This window comes from Sminthopsis crassicaudata, chromosome 2 (genome assembly GCF_048593235.1).
Source record: "Sminthopsis crassicaudata isolate SCR6 chromosome 2, ASM4859323v1, whole genome shotgun sequence".
Taxonomy (NCBI): Eukaryota; Metazoa; Chordata; class Mammalia; order Dasyuromorphia; family Dasyuridae; genus Sminthopsis; species Sminthopsis crassicaudata.
Window position 1 is genome coordinate 573,528,686 of NC_133618.1, and position 23,077 is coordinate 573,551,762.

General features: G+C 34.6%; 1 protein-coding gene across 8 annotated transcripts in view; it reads right to left on the reverse strand.

Annotated features, from left to right (window-relative positions):
- ADAMTSL3 (ADAMTS like 3) overlaps positions 1–23,077 on the reverse strand; it is a 553,717-nt gene that overhangs the window by 151,909 nt on the left and 378,731 nt on the right. For all 8 annotated transcript variants that reach the window (XM_074295268.1, XM_074295270.1, XM_074295266.1 and 5 more), the window contains exons 10-12: positions 12,003–12,114; positions 3,629–3,767; positions 2,359–2,409 (exon numbers count right to left, since the gene is read on the reverse strand). In XM_074295268.1, coding sequence (XP_074151369.1) covers positions 2,359–2,409; positions 3,629–3,767; positions 12,003–12,114 — 302 coding nt within the window. The remainder of the gene's footprint in view (positions 1–2,358; positions 2,410–3,628; positions 3,768–12,002; positions 12,115–23,077) is intronic.

The window sequence follows — 23,077 nt, forward strand, 5'->3', positions numbered from 1 at the left end:
TTTTTTTAAAAATTGAAAAGTATTTATAGAATAGTTATTGTATTTGAAGTAGTATACTAGTCATCCTCAGTAGACTCAAGAGATTATTCTTTCTCTCATACTTACACCAATACATATATTCTCATTTATTTATTATCTATTTTGCTTTGAAACAGAAACTGTGTTGCAAGCAGAGCCTTATTATAGGATAGCTCTTTAACCCCCGAGGGGATCTTAGTAAACATTTAATCTAACCCTTTTATTTTATGGATGAACAAAGTGAGGATCAAAAGCAGTATCTGTGATTAGTGACACAGAAAGCTGAGCCTAGATGAATGAAAATCCAATTAGTGCACTAAGTGGAATGTACATTATTTTTCTATCGCAAAGATCTTAGTTTTAGTCTAAGAAAAAAAAGATCAAAAATTCAATTTCAAAACCATCACTGAGATATAGGATTGCATCTATGATGGTAATCTGGTTCTGGGAGAACAAACTTTGTTGGAAAGGAACAAAATAGGTTAAAGGGAAGGCATACAGAGGCAGAAAAGCATCATGTATTAATATTGTAATCCATCTTTTGGGTCTATCCACTCACAAAATATCCACTGACCTGTCCTAATGAATGAGTGGTTTTCTTAAAATTCCTTAAGTTAGTGGTTTGAGATTTGGTCTGAGAAAAACCTAGAGGGCTCTATCCCTCCTTGTTATTCCAGGTCTCAGGTGGTATGAGGGTACTATAAGTATTAGAGAGTCAGACCTGAGAGGGAATGCTTGGGGCATAATCAGATGACTGAAATGTTGGTGAAGGCTATTTGATTACATTGCTTCTTCTCTCTACTCCTTCAGCTTTAAGATTTGAGGCATTCTGGATAGTCTCTCCTAGGCAAAGTCCAAGCCAACAGAATTTGGATAAGATTGAGAAACTGAAGGAAGAAGGAAGGAAGTTTGTTGACTTCCCTATCCACTTCATGTCCATGAAGTAAGGACAAAAAACAGAAGGTGAGGAAATTCAAAAACTAGAGGGATAAGTGTGCTGAATTGGTAAAAATATATGCAAAGGAAAATAGAAGTAACATTGTCACAATAGTATTAGTCAACTAAGTAACACAGTAGATAGAAAGACTCTATTACTGGGACCTTAGGAAAGTCATTAATTTCTGTGTCAGAGTTTTGATTTAAAAAAGGGTTATACTAGCACCTATTACACAGAGTTATTGTGAAGATCCAATGATATAATGTGTAAAGCACTTTGCAAACCTTAAAATCCGGTAAAAAAGATCATCCAACTACCCAGCAAATCTCGAACAGAGATATAATCTAACAGGGACAAGTAAATTCAATTATCTGGACTCAGCTGACATACTCTTTCTGCCAAAGCAGAGTAACTTGGCTTACTTAAATTAAAATTTCATCCTTTAAAAGGTAAAGACAGAAATTAAGTGGCTTGTCCAGGGTCACAGAGTTTGTTAAGTATCTGAGGCTGCATCTGAACTCAGGTTTTCCTGATTCCACATCCTGTGCTCTATCCACAATGACCTTAAGAAAGTAAAAAAAAAAAAAAAGCCAGGCATAATCTGACATGTATCTTAAATCTGGGGAAAGAAGATTTCCAAGATTTGGGAGAAAAGATAAAGTGGATCCTATGGTCAAAAATTCTAAAGGAGAAGTCAATCTATAAAAGACAGGTGCTCTCAAAAATAAAATTCTGAAGCGACAAAAAATAAACAATTCCAAGGGAAAAATTAAAATAGAAACTACCCAATGACCAATGTGGATTCATAGGGAACTCTTCAACTAGTTCACATTTTTAAAAAGATATGAAAAAGATGAAAATAGTGTAGGTAATAAAAGATGAGTTCAAAATTGAAGCATAGACTAGTACTAGAAGTATCAAGAATGCTAAAACATAAAATGAATGGAGATTAGTATTTTTTATTAATGTTCTGGGTTCCCTTATTACTAGAACGTGATTATTTCTTTCTCAAATCTTAAATAATACTTTATTTGTACTTACCCTATACAGACTGTTAGTGTTCTATTTGAAATTAGATTCATAGGTGTCATTTCCTCAATTAGTCTGTGAGATTTATAAGGGTTGGGATCACGCCTTAACCTTTGCCTATTTTCTGGCATTTTTACATAGTGATTTGCACAGAGAAAGTGCTTTAAAAAAAAGTCCAGTGAATTGAATCAATATCAACATCTCATTTAGTGAAGATATATTTATGTTACATGAGAACATTTGAATGAGTGGCAAACATGATCCCAACAAACCACTTATATTAGGTACTGGCCACGTTTTGTTTAGTGCCCAGAAATCTATTCATATTCAATGAAAATAAGCAATGTATAAAATTAATTAGAGGCAGAACTCACCGAGGGAGAGGCTGGAAGTGGTCATAGGGCATAATCTCTTTAAATCCATCACTGTGAATAATATAATTAGCATAATGTTATTTTATCTTTTAGACAACTGATTATTTGATATCATGACATTTTCACATAGTATGAACCTCCCCCTTTCCAATGACAGCTCAATATGACATGCATAATTTCCCAAGTGTTCCGCCAACTTCATCTTCTGTGGTTTTCTTTTGCTTTTTCTCCATTTCAGAAACATCCCTGACACAAACCACCAACTAACCTCATTTCTAATATGAGAATGTATTTCACAGAACCCCAAACTAGTTAGTTGATGAAAAATACAAATTATCTTCCATGACCAAAAGGTGGTGTATTTGGCATCTGGAGGGGAAATGGGCTCTTTTCTAGACAAACTTTTAGTCATGTCCCATGCCTGCTACTATAGGGTACTCTGGTAAAATGCACAAACATTATAGCACATTCTCCTATTAATTGGGTCTTTAGTACAGGTATTTGTGCTCAGGAAAGGTCACGGTTAATGGTGATGTCCAACTGGGATTAAAGGAAATGGACAGTTTAGCTATAGGAAATGAAATCCACCGAGAATGTTTCCTTTTCCACTTGCCTATAACTCTCCCTCCGCCAGCTGGCATATTTATGTGAGGTTCTGGGACTTGATATTGTGATGTTATTTTAAGATACTGTAATGTTGCCAGGAAACCGCTTCAAGCAGTCCAAAAGTAAGCTGGTTCTAAATTGTGCAACATTATAGTTTTTGCAGGGCTTCTCTACACTCCAGCATTAACACTTGGTAGTTCTTTGCACAAATTTACAATTCATACCACATTTAATATGATTACTTTTCAAGCCACAACATGCTAATAAGTGACCCACTTTCACAGTCTGCGACTGGCAGAAGGATAAATTAAGTTGGAAACTTGGGAGGAAGAAATCCTTGATACCATATATGGCATCTCATGGAGAAGAGGCATTTGGCCAGGTTTAATGTGTTCATGAGTTTTAATAGCTACATCAAAAGTAGATGCAGACCATGATTAGGAGATTAGGTTATGCTAACCTGCCATGTAGACAGCTTAAGCTGCATTACTGAAGGCCAATGAGATAGACCTAGATTGTGACTATAACAGTGCCAACCATCAGCATTTCTTCTTCCAACAGTAGGAATCAAGAAGGAAGCTGGTTCAAGGGTAAATGATTGGCATTAGCAAACACTAGTTTATATATTCCTCAACAAGTAACTACATAAGCAATGCACGCAAACCTGGAAGGGCACGGATCCATGCTGCATTCCTTTAGTTTTGGCTTCGGTTTTGTGTTCTCAGGGTAGTAGTGACAATAATGGTCAGGAACAACTCGCTTCAGGCGAACATCCACACATTCAGCAGAGTTGAGTTGATATCCTAAGCAAGAAAAAATGAAAATACAAGAATGACATCATTTTTGTGAATGTAGGGCTAGAAGAAGTTTTCAAAAGTCATCTTTGCTGAGAGTGATTTTTTAGTTGTTGAAACAGTTCCTTTACACTCCCCTTCCAAATGTCATTTTTCTATCCAGACTGTAAATAATAATAGTAGCTTGTTTTTATGTCACAACTTAAGGTTTGCAAATTGCTTTACAAAAATTCTCATTTAACCTCCAAAACAACTCTATGAGGCAGCTACCAGCTGTGTGTTATTATCCTGTTTGTTTTAAGCAGATGGGGAAATGGAGGCTGAGGTTAAGTGATGTCTCTACGTTTGAGAATTGAAGGTATATTTGTATCCAATGTCTTTCAAGTAGAATATTCTACCCATTATGGCCATGCTGTCTTTCAGTCTCATTATTTTATCTTGCAAGCCTATGACTGAAAAATTATAACTGAGTGCCCAAATAAGAGGATAAGCAAATTAGCAGCAAGCTATTGGAGATTCAATACCTTAAAATGAGGAAAAATTTGCAAATCAACTAATTATATATTTTTGAGGAAAGAAAACACTTGCAAGGTATAACCTGAACAGGTGAGGATACCAAATAAAGAAAAAGAAGAAATTGTACTTTCATTTCTGGAAAAGTTTGGCCCTAGCTTTCTTATAAATACATGATTTTTAAACATTTTTAAAAGTATTTTTCATGAATATCATCACTTATTCAGCCCTCTTTCCTCCAAAAAGGCCCCAAACCCAAACATATCTAATTGGTCTAAAATTCTATTTAAAGGATTGATTACTAAGAATGAATTTGATTTTATAAACCACTTGGCTGCTTTCTTGGCAAAAAGAGTTAAGACATTCATGAGCAATGGCTTGGATGTAAGCTGAGTGGAGAAGGATGCACTGGTATGCATTATAAAAAACAAGGTAGAAACCACAAGAATGAAAATCCAAATGGAGTCAATAAAATATAACTATAATACTAGTGCCAGTATCTACTGAAAAGACTTAAATATCAGATATCTATGGCAACTTCTACCCATTTCCCTGGCTCATCAAGAGCATCCCCACATTGATTTTAAAAGAAAATTGAGTTAAGTAGTTCTGGCACTTCAGAGGCAAATAAGCTAACTTTTTATTCATCCAAGGAATCTAGAAAAATGTCATTTATTACAAATCATATACACTAGAAAACAAGCACAATTAGGCTTGATTTTTTTCAAAAACAAAATAACACAACCTTAAATTATGGTCTTTAAAGAGAAAATATCTTTGTTTTAAGGGAAACATACAAATAAGAAAATGAGAAAGTGAGCAAGGATATATTTATGATTTGGCATGGGGTGGGGGGAAAGAAATCATCTTTGCTCTTTCTCTTTAGTTGTAAAGAGTTTTAGAAGTTAAATAGGTAAAATAATGTGGTTATATGTCTATGTCTGTCTGTGTGTCTGTCTATCTATTGGCCTTTCCATTTGTAGATAATGGTAAGGTTAAAGTGAGGACTGGAGAATAGTGGAAAGAGTACTGCATTTGAGACTCAGAAGACCTGGATCAAAGTCTCAGGTCTATCTTGTACTAGTGTGTGGAGATGGACAGTTAATGCAGATTTCTAAAACCAGGGCTTCTTCATCTATAAAATGGGAATATTCCTACTTGAGATATATTACCAGATTGTTGGGAAGACAGCAGTTAGATGGAATATCTAGTTTTTGTATTCTAGATTATTACTATTAGTTTGTGACACTACCTCACTGACCTTCAGTTTCCTTCCTTCCTTCCTTCCCCTTCCTCCCTCCCTTCCTTCCTTCCTTCCTTCCTTCCTTCCTTCCTTCCTTCCTTCCTTCCTTCCTTCCTTCCTTCCTTCCTTCCTTCCTTCCTTCCTTCCTTCCTTCCTTCCTTTCTTCCTTCCCTCCTTCCTTCCCCTTCCTTCCTTCCTTCCTTCCTTCCTTCCTTCCTTCCTTCCTTCCTTCCTTCCTTCCTTCCTTCCTTCCTTCCTTCCTTCCTTCCTTCCTTCCTTCCTTCCTTCCTTCCTCTCTTTCTCTCTCTCTCTCTCTCTCTCTCTCTCTCTCTTTCTCTCTTTCTCTCTTTCTCTCTTTCTCTCTTTCTCTCTTTCTTTCTCTCTTTCTCTCTTTCTCTCTTTCTCTCTTTCTCTCTTTCTCTCTTTCTTTCTTTCTTTCTTTCTTTCTTTCTTTCTTTCTTTCTTTCTTTCTTTCTTTCTTTCTTTCTTTCTTTCTTTCTTTCTTTCTTTCTTTTCTTTCTTTCTTTCTTTTCTTTCTTTCTTTCTTTGTTTCTTTCTTGCCAATTGCGGCTAAGTGATTTGCCCAGGGTCACACAGCTAGGAAGTGTTAAGTGTTTGAGGTAAAATTTGAACTCAGATCTTCTTGACTTCAAAGATGATGCTCTATCCACTGTGCCACTAGCTGCCCAACCTTCAGTTTTCTTCTTTATGAAACAAGGTTCGCCGGAATACCTATCTGATTGGATTATTGTAACAATCAAATGAGACAAGGTCAATGGATCAGGAAGCATTCATTATGCACCTGCTCTATGCTAGGCATGGTGTTAAGCACTGAGCAGAAAAAAGGAAAATAAAAGACTATTCTTGAGTAACTCACATCTAATATGATAGAGTTTTCATAAAAATTTCTTGATTGACTGGTTGACAAATAGGAGCTTAGGCCATTTAGATGCAGTTAAAGGGAAGAAAAGTTTTCCTGCTAAAAAAGAATGGTAAAAAGACAAGATACATCTTGTAGTAAGACACATCTGCAGCCAGATGATTCCTAGGTTTAAATTCTAGCTCTTCCCTTTTGCAAATTCAATTCACCTTTTTTAGATCTTAGTTCCCTTACCTATAAAAAGTAAGGGACTTTGTTGATACCTAAAATCTCTTTCAGTTCTAGAGCCAATGATTCCTTTGTGGTTTTTGTTTTGTTTTGCTTTTGCAAGGCAATTGGGGTTATGTGACACTTGTCCAGAGTCACACAGCTAGATGTTAAGTGTCTGAGGCTGGACTTGAACTGAGATCCTGAAGACTTTAGAGCTAGTGTTCTATGCATTGTATCATCCAGCTGCCTCAATTCCTTTGTTTTCAAAGGATGTGATCATCCCCTTTGCTTAACTTTGATCATAGACCACGTTCATCCAGGTTTATGCTGAGCTTGTTACTTGCAAAGCTTATACATGCAAATCTATAAGTACGATTAATTTATGCAAATAATTCCTTTACGGCAGACAAGTGAGTCACACCCGAGTACATCTGGTAGCTTGTCCTGGGCGCAGAGGAGGATGCCAGGAGCCCAGACCTGAGGGATTAGGTCAGTTATGCATCTGCTGACTATGTATCAGCATTTACGAGAAAGCATAAAGTTCTGAGTATTAATTTCAGGGAAGAGATTTGGCCTTAAGAATTTCTGAATCACAGAACTAGCAGGGAACCTGTAGACTCAACTAGTCTAGTCTCCAAGAGGCATGCTGTCTAAAACAGTCCAGACAGAGAGATCTGTATTTTAAGGACTTCCCCTCACAGCATGCTTGAAAGTCTATAGTTTAAAGGAATCAGAAAAGTAATTTTGGCCCACAAACAAATCTTCAGAATCTAATACGGTGCTAGTACACATTATATCCTTAATCAATGTTTATTGATTGGTTGACTATATATTTCTAACTAATTACAGGTCCTCTTCTTTAAGTTCCTTATTTTAGATATAAGATAACAGGTTCACAGGTTAAATGTTTTGCCAAACAGTAGCAGAGATGTGGTACAAACCCAGATCCTTGGATTCTAAATTCAGTGCTATGTTGCCATATCAGCAAATGATTCTCAAACTCAGAAAGAGAATAGTAGAATAGAATAACAACAGCAACATCAAGTTGAATTTATATAGCATTTATAAGGTACTTTTGTAAGACACTTTATGTTTATGATCTCTTTTGATCCTTATAACAACCCTGAAAGCCAGGTGCAATTCTCTCCATTTTATAAATGAGTAAACTGAGTCTGAGAAGGGAAAACAGGGTCACCCAAGTATCTGAGGTGAAATTCAAGCTTGTATATGTCTGATTCCAACTGCAATGCTATATACACACCAGTGAACCAGAATCTTAGAACTGGAATAGTCCTTAATAACATTTTGTCTAATCCTTTTAACTGAGGGAATTGAGGCTCAGAGAGAAAGTCATTTGCCTAGGATCTCATGCCATGAGTTAGCAGAAAAGTCAGGTCCAGAAAGGAGGTATCTTGAATTAGTCCAAAGTGAACAAAACTGCTTTACAAATAGCTAGTTGACAATAATTCCCTATTATTTGCAGAAATGCAGTGTGGAGCAAAGAATGAAGCCTTGAAATAGATCCTGGACAAGCCTCCTATCCCTCGGTGCTCTCCCAGGCTACTCTAAAACTACAGAGCAGGACTTGATCCAGGTTGGATTAAAAGAAATTTCTTTATATCATTGAATTCACAGTTCATTCTGGGAAACTGGGATGGAGAAGCCTGGGTACAACTATATTAGTTACCCCTCCCCAAGGTGTCTGCTTTTTGAAAGGAGATACTTGACAAGAGTAAAGTCTTAACCTAAGGTAATTTAAAGCCAACAGTGGAATGTTAGGCACTATATATGTGTGTGAGAGGGATGTAGTAGTCGGTTTTTGGGAACTCCAAACTAGAAGACCTCCAGGTGTCAAACTGGATAGTGTGCTGAGTCTGGAATCAGAAAGACCTGAGTTCAAATTATACCTTAGATGCTCACTAGCTATACAATTCTGGATGACCTTCCTCTGTCTCAATTTCCCTATCTGTAAAATGGAAATAATAATAGCATCTACCTCCCATGGTTATTGTGAGGCTCAAATGAGATAAACTATATACAGCATTTTCCCAACTGTAAAAGCTCTATATTAAATTATATTATAGTTCCATACTTACAGCAGCTGACAATAAAAACAATAATAGCTAAAATTTATATAGCATTTATATAGCATTTTATACTATGTGCTAAGTGCTATACACTATACAATCATATCTCATTTGATCCTCACAACAACCTTAAGAGATAGGTGCTATTATCCTCATTTTATAGGAGGGAAAACTAAGCAAATAGAGGTTAAGTATCTTGTTCAGGATCACACAGCTATTAAGTGTTTGACCCAGATTTAAACTCAAATCTTCCTGAATCCAGGCTCATCTATCCACTGGACTACCCAGCAGTAACTGGATCTAATTTCAAAGTTTATTGGTATCACAAATAAGTTTAGTGGAATTAAGTATTCCATTAGAAAAGGATAAGGCAGGTGTTTGCTTTCTGTCCTTCTGTTATAACTAAGTTCCCACTTTAGTTAGATTAAAAAAAGATAGCCGTTTATTTTTCAAAATACTTGCAAAGATAGTTTTCAACATTCATCCCTGCAAAATGTGGTGTTCCAAAATTTTCTCCTCCCCCCCACATCCCCTTATGGACAGCAAGCAATCCAATTATAGGTTAAACATGTGAAAATCTTCTAAACATATTTCCATACTTATCATGCTGTGCAAGAAAAATTAGATCAAAAGGGGAAAAATGAAAAAAGAAAAAAAAAAAAGTAACAACAACAAAAAGGTGAAAATACTATGCTGGGATCCACATTCAGTCTCCAAAGATGTGGATGGCTCTTTCCATCACAAGTCTATGGGAATTGCCTTGAATTACCACATTGTTGAAGAGAGTTTAGTCCATCACAGTTGATCATCACATAATTTTCTTGTTGCTGTGTATAATGTTTTCTTGGTTCTACTCGCTTCACTTACCTTCAGTTCATGTAACTCTCTCCAGGTTTCTGAAATCATCTTACTGATCATTTCTCATAGAATAATAGTATTCCCTAACATTCATACACTATAACCTATTTAGCTATGCCCTAACTGATGGGCACCCACTGAGTTTCCAGTTTCTTGCCACTACAAAAGAGGCTGCTACAAATATTTTTGCATATATGGGTATTTTCCCCTTTTTATGATCTCTTAGGGATATAAACTCAGTACACTTCTCTCCTCCCCCCCCCCCCCCGCTGGGGTTAAGTGACTTGCCCAGGGTCACCCAGCTAGGAAGTGTTAAGTGTCTGAGCCAGATTTGAACTCGGGTCCTCCTAAATTCAAGGCTGGTGCTCTATCTACTGTGCCAACTAGCTTCCTCCAAACCCAGTATACTTTGGTTAGATTTGAGGAAATGAAGATTCAGTATGTCATAGACAGATAAAACATTCAGCAACTGGCCTTCACTAGACATGTGACTGTATATGGAGATTGGAAGATGAGCCAATGAATTTTAACTTAAGGTAGACAAAGTGGGCTGGAATCTTTCATATATATTTATATATGTATACATACATGTACATACATTAACGCATATACATATATGCGTTATATATGTACTTATACATAAATGTGTGTGCATATATATGTGTATGTATATGGATTATATGTGTACATTTATATATGTATACAAACATATGTTTGTGTATGTGTGTATATATATATATATATATAGCCTGAATTAAGGACCTTCTCTCTCCTCACCTCTACCCTGGGGGAAAGATTGATTCCTAAACCTATCTATAAGATGGGTTCTATGTAATTTTAGGGAAAAGAAGAGGTAATCATTTAGGCAATTCAAAGAAAAGTATTTCCTAAGGAATTATTCTAAGAATGAAGTTATAGTCCCTATTTTGAAATTAGATTCATGTTATTTCATTTGCATTTCAGAACTAGTATTCTTTTGCCTGAATTGCTTTACTCTTCTTCCATAATTTTGTTTTGAAGACAAGTCTTCTTAGTTCAGGACAAATACATTTCACCAAGCCTGAAAAGTATAAGCTTACTAGTTGGTTGAAAAAACTTACAAAGTATAGCATGGATCATTAAACTACAGCACACAAGGTTAATTTAAGAGCCTTGGAAAATTTATTTTAAGGCACCTCAGAGTGAAGGGGATGGCGAATATATTCTCCACATGATCTGGGTGGTGACTATTACACCATGGGCAGTTTGAACGGAATAAACTCTAAAAGGAGATCCAAGAGCTTATTAGACAGGCCCCAAAGCAAGAATTTGGAGGGCTTAACTGGAAATTATACTAATTTAATTTAAAATGCCAGACAGAGAAATATGAAGAGGAGGGTAGAAGGAATGGAGAGTGATGGAAATACTTTAAACACAAAACTCAAATCTCTTCAAGAGGCAGATAAATGAAAGCTACCTTCTAATAAGCATAAAGATAGAGGCTGCATGATCTAGTTGAAAGATCACTAGTCTTGACAAGATCTGGCTTTGAAACTCATCTCTGACATGATCCAGATGAGCACAGGCAAGTCACTAAAATTTTGTCAGGCTCAGTTTCCTCTTGTTTAAAAATGGGGATCATAATACTCATGAAGATCAAATGAGATAAATTATCTAAATCATTCTATAACTATAAATAATTTTTATCAATGTTGGCTTTAATTTTCTAATCAAAATGAATTATTTTAGGAAGCAGCAAGGCTTAACTTAGAGACCATTGGAGAATAAGGTGGGGGTGGGAAGAGGGCATTAGGACATCTGGTGCTTTGCCTAAATCACTAACTCTCTAATTTACTCTGCTTTTCTATGGGGAATATGGAGAGATGAACACATATTTCATAGAGATGTCATGGAGCAAAAAAGTAATCACATATGTGAAAGAGTCTATATTCTCCATTAAAAGTATTCTTTCTGAATCTAAGTCTTAGTCTATTTTTTAGGAATTAGAAAAAAGCCATAGTATATCCATAGTCATGAGTGCTACAGTTATTTATTTCACTGAGGAAGAAACAATACAATTACAAATTATGAATTTTGACATCATGGTTTAGAGTCAGAAGACCTGGGTGCAAATAACCCTGCTAATTACTAAATCTGGGATTTTTTACAAATCTGTTAACCTCTGTGAGTCTTCATTTTCTCAAACAGAAATGAGGATTCTGGTACATAGATATCATCTACCTCACACAGTTGTCTGAAAGCTCAAATGAATAAATAACCATGAGGGCAGCGTATGTAGTTGTGAAGGAACTTTATGTGGATTGTATTAATTTCTACTTGTATTTTTAATTAAATTTGTATTTATCAAATTTGTATCAGTTTCATTGTTTTAATTTTTAATTCGCCATTTCAGACATGCAAACTAGCTGTTTCTAATTCATAAGTGAATGTGTTCATGAATATCCTCTGCTCACCTCCTCCGCATGTTACAGTGCAGGGAAAGAAGTCAGTTTGTCTCCACTGATGACTGATAGGTTGGTAGAAGAAGAACTGGACCACGCTGTCTCTGGAGGTAGTATACCTGGTCTAAAGAAACCGTCATTACAACACATTTGCATATTCATATCAGTACTCTCCCAGTGTTTCAATATATAAGCAATATGTGTCAACATTATATGGGAACCACATGCTCATAGATAATAAATTATAGTACAAAGAAATAAACAATGCAATGAGCAATCATTAATCATGAATTGCCATTTTCAAAGTATCATCATCAGCTCAAGAATACTTAACACCATATGACTTTCATGTGACATTTACAGAATTTCCAAATCACTAGGAGTGATTGTACTGGGGGAAAGAAAATTGTTATACAAATGCAAATAATTTCAGCAATATTAACTACTATCTGAGAGATTATTTTCTACACACTATAATTTCTAGATAATTCAGTCCCAGTCCTCTGCTTTGGATTAAACTACCTGGATAATTTAGAAGAAACATGAATTTTGGTGACAAATTATCCAGATTGATCATACTCATTGATTACTCATTGAACAAATTAAGAGGACAACTGCTGACCCTACATTTCAATATCAAGATGGATCATTTCCATTCTGTTCCACTGAAAATTATTATTTGCTACCGAACATATTCCAGCACAAAGTTAAGCACTGCACTAATCCTATAGTGCTACAGGAACAAAGAAATTTAATTAAACACTTTAAAGTACCTACTGTGTATGAATTGATGAGTGCTGGTGAGATGAAACCTATATGTCCCTACCTTCAAAGAGTTTATCATTCAGGAGGGATGCTATGATATGTATATAAATAGTTATACAAATTTGAATATGGTAATAAGGTTGGTAAGTGTATGTAAATGGGGGACAATTATGAGCATTTTCCAGTCTTTATTCAATCTCTTTAAAAATCCTATATTAATCAGCATAGGGGCTGCAAATGATTTATGTACCTCTTTTCCCTTAACATCCTAACCCCATGTCTAGAATTCATATTCCCTACATCCTTTTGATAAGAAAATAAAGAAAATTAATTTCCCTGAAAAATTCTACATTTTTTAAATTTAGAAATGCTAATTGTTACTGTCATAAACATTTGTCTAAGAAATAACTGTTTATATTTATCAGAGTAAGAGTTAAATTCAGAAAGCTGCTATGTTGAATGCCAACTGAGATGGTCAGAACTGTCTCCTTTACATCTGATCAGATCTCCTCTTTCTTCTATTGGACTGTGATAGTAGGACTATAGCCCCCAAATGTAATCTCAATTAACAGGAGTTTTCTGAGGAGTGACTGAAGAGGGGATTTGAGATTACAAATAATTGCTTTGTCCCTTTATTCTTCATTGTTTCTATACTACATTCCCCCAAAGTGGCTTTGGGTTATCTGAGTAAGCTTATCACTCACTTCAATGCATACAATAAAATAGTAGGGATTACAAAGGAACACAATTATAATGGAATGAAGTTATGAAACATGTAATTAAAAAAAACAAACAAAACAATCCATAGCTCCCAGATTAAGAATCCCTATTCTTAGCCAGAATTGCTGATCTCATTTACAAACTCCCCAATTCTATGCCTTGCACAAACTGTCCCCTGTGCCTGTCAGACTCTTCCTCTTCACTTACATACTCAGGCTTAGCAGGATTTAATAAATGCTTATTGATTTATTGATTGGTTTTCTTCCCAGACAAATGTTCTATATGGTAGTTGAAAAAAGTAACCTTCAAATGTGAAATTGAAAAGATATGAAGTTTAAAAGTAAGAGCAAATGACTCAATATGGGTTTCCCAATGAAGAAAAATACATTTGAGATGGAGATGACCAGTAGGAAATTTTTGAGACATAAATAAAAGTGAGTCGTTTATAGCAGTGGTGTCAAACTGTTATAGAAAGGGGAACACTAAACTTTATACAGGGATCTTCATAGCCTGCATATTGACTTAGAAAACTACATGTTAACATTATGCTCTATTGTATTTTTATTTATTTTGCCAAATGTCTCCCACATATTTTTAAATCTGATTTTGTTGTAGTGGAGCCTCACAAACTGATGACTGATACCTGTGCTTTAAAATGTATAAACCAAATATTAAAAAATAGTGGTTTTCTGTGAGTAAGAGATAGTGAGGCTCCTCCCTGACAATGAGTTTGATTACTACAGGACATGGAGGACTCATGATGGTCATTTTCATTTTGAGCATATATTCTCTGCCTCTCCCATTTTTATGATTCGGAGTTAACCGCAGCTAAGACAAAACCGTCTCCTGGTCTTATCTTTCCCTAACTCACGGAGAGTTGGGTTCTCCACCCTATCCACCTTAGACACTACAGTCAATGATGTCATCTACCTTCCTATTCTATTGCACTTTCTGGACCCATTCCCCACTCAACTCTATCTTGAACAAAGTATCCTTTATATTAGATTTTATCTTTTACTGTTTATATTTTGCATCTTTTTTTGCACCAAGAGAAACTTAGTTTTTGCTCTGGATGTTACAATCTACATCAATAACTACTGTGTTCCTTCTACATTAATTAGCAGAAAGGGATATTAGTCACCATGTTTGATAAGCTACTGAACATTGTTCTGGATATGTGTTCCAAGAAGACAGGAGATATTTTCAATGATGAGTAGATTAAGAATAGCTCTTTATCAAATGATCACCAGACATCATTTCTCTCTTCTTTTTCAGACCCATACCGAATGAGCTCTTTCATAATATCCCTTATGCATCCCATCTCCTTTGGAACATTAGCATTTATCTCCTTCTCTTCTTCCCTCTATAGGACCAGCCTTCCTCCTATCTTTTAGCTCCTTTTACTCCATGGTCCTTATTTCCATTGTCTTCTTCAATGCCTCACATTTTATATCCTCCAAGATTAGATTTCTCTTATGCTTCTCCGGATAACTGCTCTTCTTTTCTCCCAAGTTGAAACACTTTCTCACCTGCTTATAATACTCAATTCTCTGCCATTATCATGACTGTTCTGAATTTTCTGAGCAAGCAAAATTGCTATGACCAACTACTGGTGACTGCAGACATCTGTTTCCCCAAGTGCTCCAAGTGCACCAGATGTTGTGAACTGCTCATCAAAGGCAGATGAATCTTCTAGTCTAATTTTTTTCATCAGGAAAGCTAACATTAAACTATAAAAATATAAATAAATAAGTAAGTTCCTGTTTAAAGTCCAAGACAAATAAATGGAAACTGAGGACAACTAATAAATTGATCAATTGAGAATTAACTAGTTGACTACAATCACTAGCCACTTCCTTTTCTTCTCTGTCTCTAATAATCTCCCATCTTCCCACTTCTTGGCTGGTCCTTGTCTTGCAGTAAAGTGAAAATTAGCAGCAGTAGCTTGTGGAGATAAGAACCTAAAGTAGTGTGTTCTGTTTACTCAAAAGTTTGCCTAGAACAATGGAAAGAGGACTGAATGTGGAGTCAAAGGATCTGTGCTTGAATTCTGGCTCTGTGTATCATTGGATTTAAATTTTAAATCTGGGAATCTAATGCTCAAGGCTGACAGTAATCAAAATTAAAAACTTTTGTAGCTGGATAGAAATTTGAAAACAACTCTTCTAGGTCCTGTAAATAATGGAAATGAAAAAAAAACCTTTTAGTTGAAATTTAAGACATTGTTTTATATCAAATTCAGAATATTAAACTTTATTTTAGCTTCTCTAGGGGATTTTCCTGACTTATGAAGTTATGGTTGAATTCCTACTAATCCAATGCTCCACAGCAAAACTATCTAGACAACTAGTAAAACAAGGTTTGAGAGAGTTGATTTGAGATGTTTCACATACTCTGTTAATCTTTCTATAAAAGCTGTTCACACAACTACATTTCTTTTTTCATTTGGCAAAATGTTAAGACCAAATTACCATATAGTAATTTTCAAATGTGCAAATTATTTGGAGGTATTTTTAAAAGATGCATAACTTAGAAATATTGCCCAATGAAACATAATATTATTAGGATAAGCAAACACATTCTTGCAGATAAGAAATGTCCTGTTCATGCCTTCTTCATTGTTAGCACAAGGGGGTGCCCAACCAACACCTTCCACTTTGCAAATATTATAAGCAAGGATAAAGACTTCAATTTGCTTTAGTTTCCTTATTTGTAGAATGGAGAAAATAATGGCACTCATCCCCAGAGTTTTTGAAATGATAAAATGACTTAATATTTGTAAATATCTTTTCAAATCTAAGAGCAAATGTAAATGCTAGCTGTTATTATTTATTATTATCATTACTATTATTTTTATATACAGAACTTCATGTTGACTTCCTTTCCAGACAAAATGTCTCCACTGGGTGGCATCTGTCAATAACTGAAAATTCATATTGGCAAGGAGTGTTTAAATTATAAAAACCATCACACTGGTTGGCTAGCAGACAATGTTTGTGTAAGTATTTCTTTTGTATTCAAGAATGCAAAGATATAATGAAGTTAAATATTTAAGAAAATAAAGACTCAATGTAGCAGTATATTTTGCAAGTACTTTCAGATGCATAAACTTCGTGGTAACATTAATTCCAACAGTCACTTTTAAAAAACTGAAATACTATAATAAAGGGAAAGAGGCAAATTTTAGAGAGATGAATTGTAAGACTCTAAATACTATAAAAGAGATAATTTTCAGAGAGATCACTTGTAGGAAAATGGAAGTAAGAAAACATTTGCACTATAGACTAACAATTCAAATACCACAACTAACCTGGGGAAAAACTGGGAAAGAAAAAGTGAATGATCACCAGATGGCAAAATGTTGGACATCCCATAAAAGTGGGATGCTCTCCAGAACATGAAAAAAAAAGTTGTGGAGTGTTTTAAAATGAATAAAAAATGCCAATGGTGAAGGAGATGGGGAAATTAGGTGGCATAGTGGATAGAGTGCTAGAACTGGAGTCAGGAAGACATTTTCCTGAGTTCAAATCTGACCTCAAACACTTACAGAAGTGTGAGCCTGGACAAATCATTTCCTCTGTTTGCCTCAGTTTCCTTATCTGTCAAATGAGCTGGTAAAGGAAATAATAATCCAGGGATCACAGAATCAGACATGACTGAAAAAGAATCCAACAACAAGAAACGTGAAGGAGTAACAGTGAGACGATGTAGGGCAAACTGTTAATATTTTTGACATCATTTATTGAAAAAGAAATCTATTTAGGAAGCAGTATTAGTTGGAGATCCACAAATCCTCAAGAAGAAACAAAATATATCTTCTGCAGATTTCAGCTACCCATTCTTTTGGCACTTTCTTTATATGAACTACCACAACATAAGAGAGAAATGTAGGTGGTGATAGCACTGCCACTGTGCTGGACCATATTACAAAATAAATTGCATGCTGAGGACTGGTTTTGGAAAGGACTTCCAAACCGTGGCAGAATGAGAAATGCAATAGCTACATGAATCCAGGAAAGCAGACTGGTATTCTACCAATCAAATTCCTTCTGTGACATTGAGGAAATATTTTTTACAACACAACTTTTGACTCCTCTTGCTTCTCATTGGCTTTCAATTCTTCCATCTACTTTACTGTAATCAACAAAATGTGTATTTGGAGAGATGGACCAAATCTGTAAATAAACATGCACAAAAGGGTAGAAAAAGCTCATCTCAAGTTTTCATTTTCCATAATCCTCATGAAGAAGAGAAAAAGCAAATCATCAGAAGAAGCAGAAACTGCTGATAGGAAAACAAAATTCATTTAATTTATTTGGCAAAAGTTGGATTTTTTATACATGAATTTTGTCCATTTCACATTCTTTTTTTTCCAACTCTTTAATTCTGCTTAAAAAGCGATTCTTTCTGTTTTTGCCTGACAGTGTGAAGTACAGGAAACCTAATGATTTTGTTTTGCTCTTGAACTGATAGAATCTCTGTTCTCAAGTTTGTGCCTGCTTTTCATTAGCTGGCAAAAGCTAAGCAATAATGGATTCCATAAAGTTCAACAGCTTAAAGCTCCATTTGTAACAACAATCAAAATTCATCTAAAATGAAATCCAACTAGAAAATTCATAACAATCAAATGAATATAAGAAAGGGAGTTGAACCTGGGATTTCAATGGAATAGTGGAATAGTTTTAAACTCAAAAGGAAAGAATCCCCATGAGCCCTCAAATTCTTTTAGAAAACTACAAATTAACATCATCTAGATTATGCTGTGCTTTTATTTATTTTGTTAAATATTTATTAATTACATCTTAATCAGTTTGAGCTTTGTTTGTCTCTTAGTCAGGCTTTAATTTTGATACTTCTGGGTAGGGTTAAAAAGAAGAAGAAAAAAGAGAAGAAGAAAGAGGAAGTAACAACTCCAACATTTTTTCCCACTATGATCTATTGAGTTAGAACTCCAAAATCACAATATTTTTTTTTGGTATGTTAAGACTTTATTTTGTTTAAAATAGTCTCTGAATTCTGGTAGTTATACATTAGAAACATGATTAATTTATGATAAAACTTGGCACTTAATAAAAATCTATATGGATTTATTTCTCTTTTTCTAGAATTTTTAACATAAAGATGTTGTATTCAGTGCACATTTTATCATTTTAGAGTTACCAAAATCACAATTTTTAATAAAGTGTATTACAAAGTGGAAAAACAATAGTGGAGACTGTAAGATTATTCCCAAAATATTTATAAATGGAACTAGAAGGAGAAGAACAAATACATTTGAAATGAAACTAAACTGCTAAGATACTTGCTTTAATCTACTTTCATCACTGATGGTAATAAAGGTACTAAATTTGGTTTCTGAAATCTTAGTATTTAATACATTATATGAAAACATGGAATGGAACCCAGGAAAATGAAGTCAGAAAAATGACAGAACCAACCATGAAGAAAAGGAATCTATACTAAAGATCATACAAATATAAGGATGTTAGAGGGTTTATTAAAATGTCTAAAGGAAAAGATTCCAAAATAATTTTATGATCACAGTTTACATTATGATAGCCAATAAGAGAAGATAAAAGCAACTAGCAATAACATGATTTCTATCAACTTCATAAGATATTTATGAAAATGACCTACATATGACCTATGATATCAAGTATTTCTATAATGAAAATGTGAGAATGAAATAGGAAATTTTTTGCAGATGATTTTATACATAACAATACAACTTCATAGTCATACACCTAAGAAAAGCAGAATGGTTAAAAAATACAAAAATGTCAATGGACCAAAATAAAAGCTGAAGTTTAGATACCTTTAAAATAAATCTTAGAAGAAGAAAATCACTTAAAATAGCAAGAGTACTAGAAGTAAAAAAAGAAATATACAATGTATGCCAAAAGATAACAAGAGAGAAAAATGGCACATTTAAAGAAAACAAGCAAAACATACATACAATGCGGCAAAGCCAAAGATTTAAGCTAAAAAAATCATCATCTTGTGTAGAGGGCCAAAGACAGTGGGGGAACTCTGGGTGAGATATAAGACCCTTCAGCCCACAGGGAACCTATCAATGTCTGGTTCTGGCTCTAGGCTTTCCTGAGAAGTAGGGAACAGTGGCAACCTGTGTTGTAATTGAAGCAGAGTGATACCAGGTGGCAATCTACATACAAGTTGTTTATGTAGTCTCATGTGTGCAGTTTATACTTAGCACATGCATAGTGTTGCTGTGGCTATATAAGGGTATGAGAATATAAAAAGGGGAAAGTCTTTGGAATAAATGGACTTCATATTTCCACCATTCTCAGCAATCTTGCCTCATCACTCCTCCACTAAGATGGTATATTTTAACCACCCCAGCATAGGAGCTTTAGAAAGCACAGTACGTTTTGTCACCCCAACTTGGGGGCTGTAGAAAACAACAATCTTGGTAAAAATATTAGAAAACACACAAAGACCCATATAAAAGTTTTGGAGAAAAGAATATATTGCTTCAATCACACAATTACTGACAGTAGATTAAAATCAATGTGCTACTATTTCCTACCCCCCTCAACAGAAAAAAAAAAACACTCTAGAAACAATAGAAATACTCTACAAAACCCCAATAATTAAGAATGTGGAGTATTTTTGAGTTTAGACACATCAAAAAGTTAAACTCCAAAACTACAAAAATTAATATAGGAGATATATTTTTTTTTATAAACTGACTTTCAAATGTTAGTTTCATATAATTCTTCTGAGGGAAGTCTTAAACAACAGACTTCCAAATGAAAAGTAAAAACTAAAAAGAATTAAGAAAAATAGTGGTTATCATGGTATGGGAACTTTTTACTAAATCACTAAATATTTTATAAGGTATTTCAATGGAGAGGAGGGGAAAACAAGCTGGGGAAGAAAAACAGTAAGCAATTCTCCTATCTCTAATAAAGTAACTGACAAATTCATGAATGTAAGAGAAAGAAACTTTGTTTATAGGATTCAACTTTTTACATGAATTATGAAAATAAAATGAATAAGAAAGCTAAATTCTATTCTGAGCAAATGTTTCAAAAATATAAACCTAACAATTATAGTATTAAACATAAATGGGACAAATTTCCCAATAAAATTAAAAAGAATTATAAGGTGGTTGAAAAGCACAATTCAAGAATATATTGTTTATGAGAAACATTCTTTTTCTAAAAGGATGTAAAAAGATTCAATTTTAAAGAATAACTTAAAATTTAACATGCTGCTAAACTTTGTCTAAAGCACTTTAGTCTAAAAACATTAGAACAACTCATTTTACTTATCACAACTTTGTTTCTGTATTATTGGTCAGAAAATTGTGCCTGCAACATTTGCCTCACAATCTTATTGTGAAAAAAAATTATAAACTTTATGACTCCATAAGGATATAAGTGTTTTTATAATATATTTAGTATTTATGGGAATGCCTGCCATCTAGGGGAGGGGGAAGAGGGAAGGAGGGGAAAATTCGGAACAGAAGGGAGTACAAGGGATAATGTTGTAAAAAATTACCTATGCATATGTACTGTCAAAAAATGTTATAATTATAAAATTAATAAAAAAAGAAAAAAAGGATATGAGTGTTTTTATTATTATTATTACTATGAGTACTTTTGTTGCTGCCACTGCTACTGCTCACCAATTTTTTCAATACATAAAATTGTCTAATACCATCAGAACGCCAAAGCTGAAGTCAAATTAGAAAATATTAAGAGTAATAAGGACATAACATTATGTCAATAAGTTTATATACAAAATGAGACCATATCAATCTTAAATATTTGTTCCTAATCATGCAACAGAAAAATTAATGAAAGAAAAATTCAATCTAACAAGAAATTCAAGCAAGATCTCTAAAAATCAACAATGAATATATAAATGACACATAGTTATGACTAAAACACACATACACTCCCTACTTGAGTCACAGGACATGAATAATTTCCTAAAGAAAAAATATAAGCTGTTAATAACCACATGAAACGATGCTCAAATTCCTTAAGAATTGGAAATATAAACCAAATGGGGGAAAAATAGATAAAATCTAATATTGGCAGGATTATGGGGATACATCCATTCTAACACACTGCTGGTGAGACTGCACACTGGCACAAACATTTGTAGAACAGAGAAATTCTCTGAGATTGTTTTCTCACTGCCTCAGTTGCCTGATCTACAAAATGAGCTGGAGAAGGAAATGGCAGACTACTCTGCCAAGGGTGTCTGCCAAGAAAATTTCAAGGGCTCACAAATAGTAGGACATGACTGAAAAATGACAACAAAAAGCCTTATAATTACTTTTAAATTGTTTTAATAGCCACTTGCTAAACTATTATTTATCCGGAATTCAAATAACTTGATAACTTAAATAACTGGCATTTTTAGCTTCCCTCATTCTTTAATCTGAAATTTTACAAAACATTTTTTACAAGTCAGAAGAAAAGAAGGTGATATGAGTAATTTTCTGGAGAGAGAAGAATTAACTTTTAGAATCTATCAGAGAGTTCTGTATAGAAATAGTAGAACCTATTAAACATGCTGTATGTTTGACAATGGATGCTGATTATTGACATTAGACCATGACAAGAGTCTTTCACTATAACTGAGACTTTGGTTCTAGTCTTAGCTTTGTAACTAAGAAATTCATGTGACTTTAGACACATTCTATGCCCTAAGGGCCCTTCTAAATCCAATATTGTATGGCCAGAGTAGCATTCCAGCTCTAAAGCTCTCATTCCTTGAGTTACTGACTGCCCACATAACTGTGCATTATCAGATCAATAAATCAAATTGAACAAAGATTGAAACTCAAGTGACTGCCCCTAGAAAAGCAGAAAAATTTTAACCAAAAGAAAGATTCTATCTGTGATTGGAGATATTTAGAGAGTAGATAATGGGATGCTGGAATCTGGCTGGCTAGAGCAGCTCCTCAAAGGTGATTCAAGCCAGTGTTGCACAATGTCTTGGCTGAGCATCTATAGATATCCAAGGCCTTTTCTCTAGATGTTGGCTAAAGCAGTCCAGGATCTTGGAGACACTATTTGCCTTTCCATGAAATGTCAGCTTAGTAAGCAAAATGATGACACCCCCGAGGCCTTCTGGATATACTTAGATGCCTCTACTAAATTAAAGGGAGAAAAAGGCAATGGGTGAGTTTCAACCAGCCCATTTTGGGAAAGGGTTTCTGAGGTTCAGCTCCTCTTCAGGATTTGGGCCCACCCAAACCAACTGGAACTAAGTCTGGGATTTGGCTTAGGGTAGAAGGAAGCTGTCCCAGAAGGAAAATGAGCAGGAGGTTTATGATGGACTCTCAAGAGACCCAGGCACTGAAACTAGTGGGGATGAGAATAACATCAAGTTGAAAAGAAGCCACTATTTGTATTTTTCAAGTATTTTTTTAAAAAGTTTTACTTTCTAATGACTCAGATTTCTTCTTTCTTCCCTTCATTCCTTTCCTTTTCCCTTGTTTTGAAGAAAGATTGATTTATAGCCTTGAAACATTTCCCCATAAAATTTTTGGGAGAAATGACCTTCAAAAGATGAAAGCCAAATAAACTTTAAAAATCTGAATAAAACAAGCTTGAATAAAA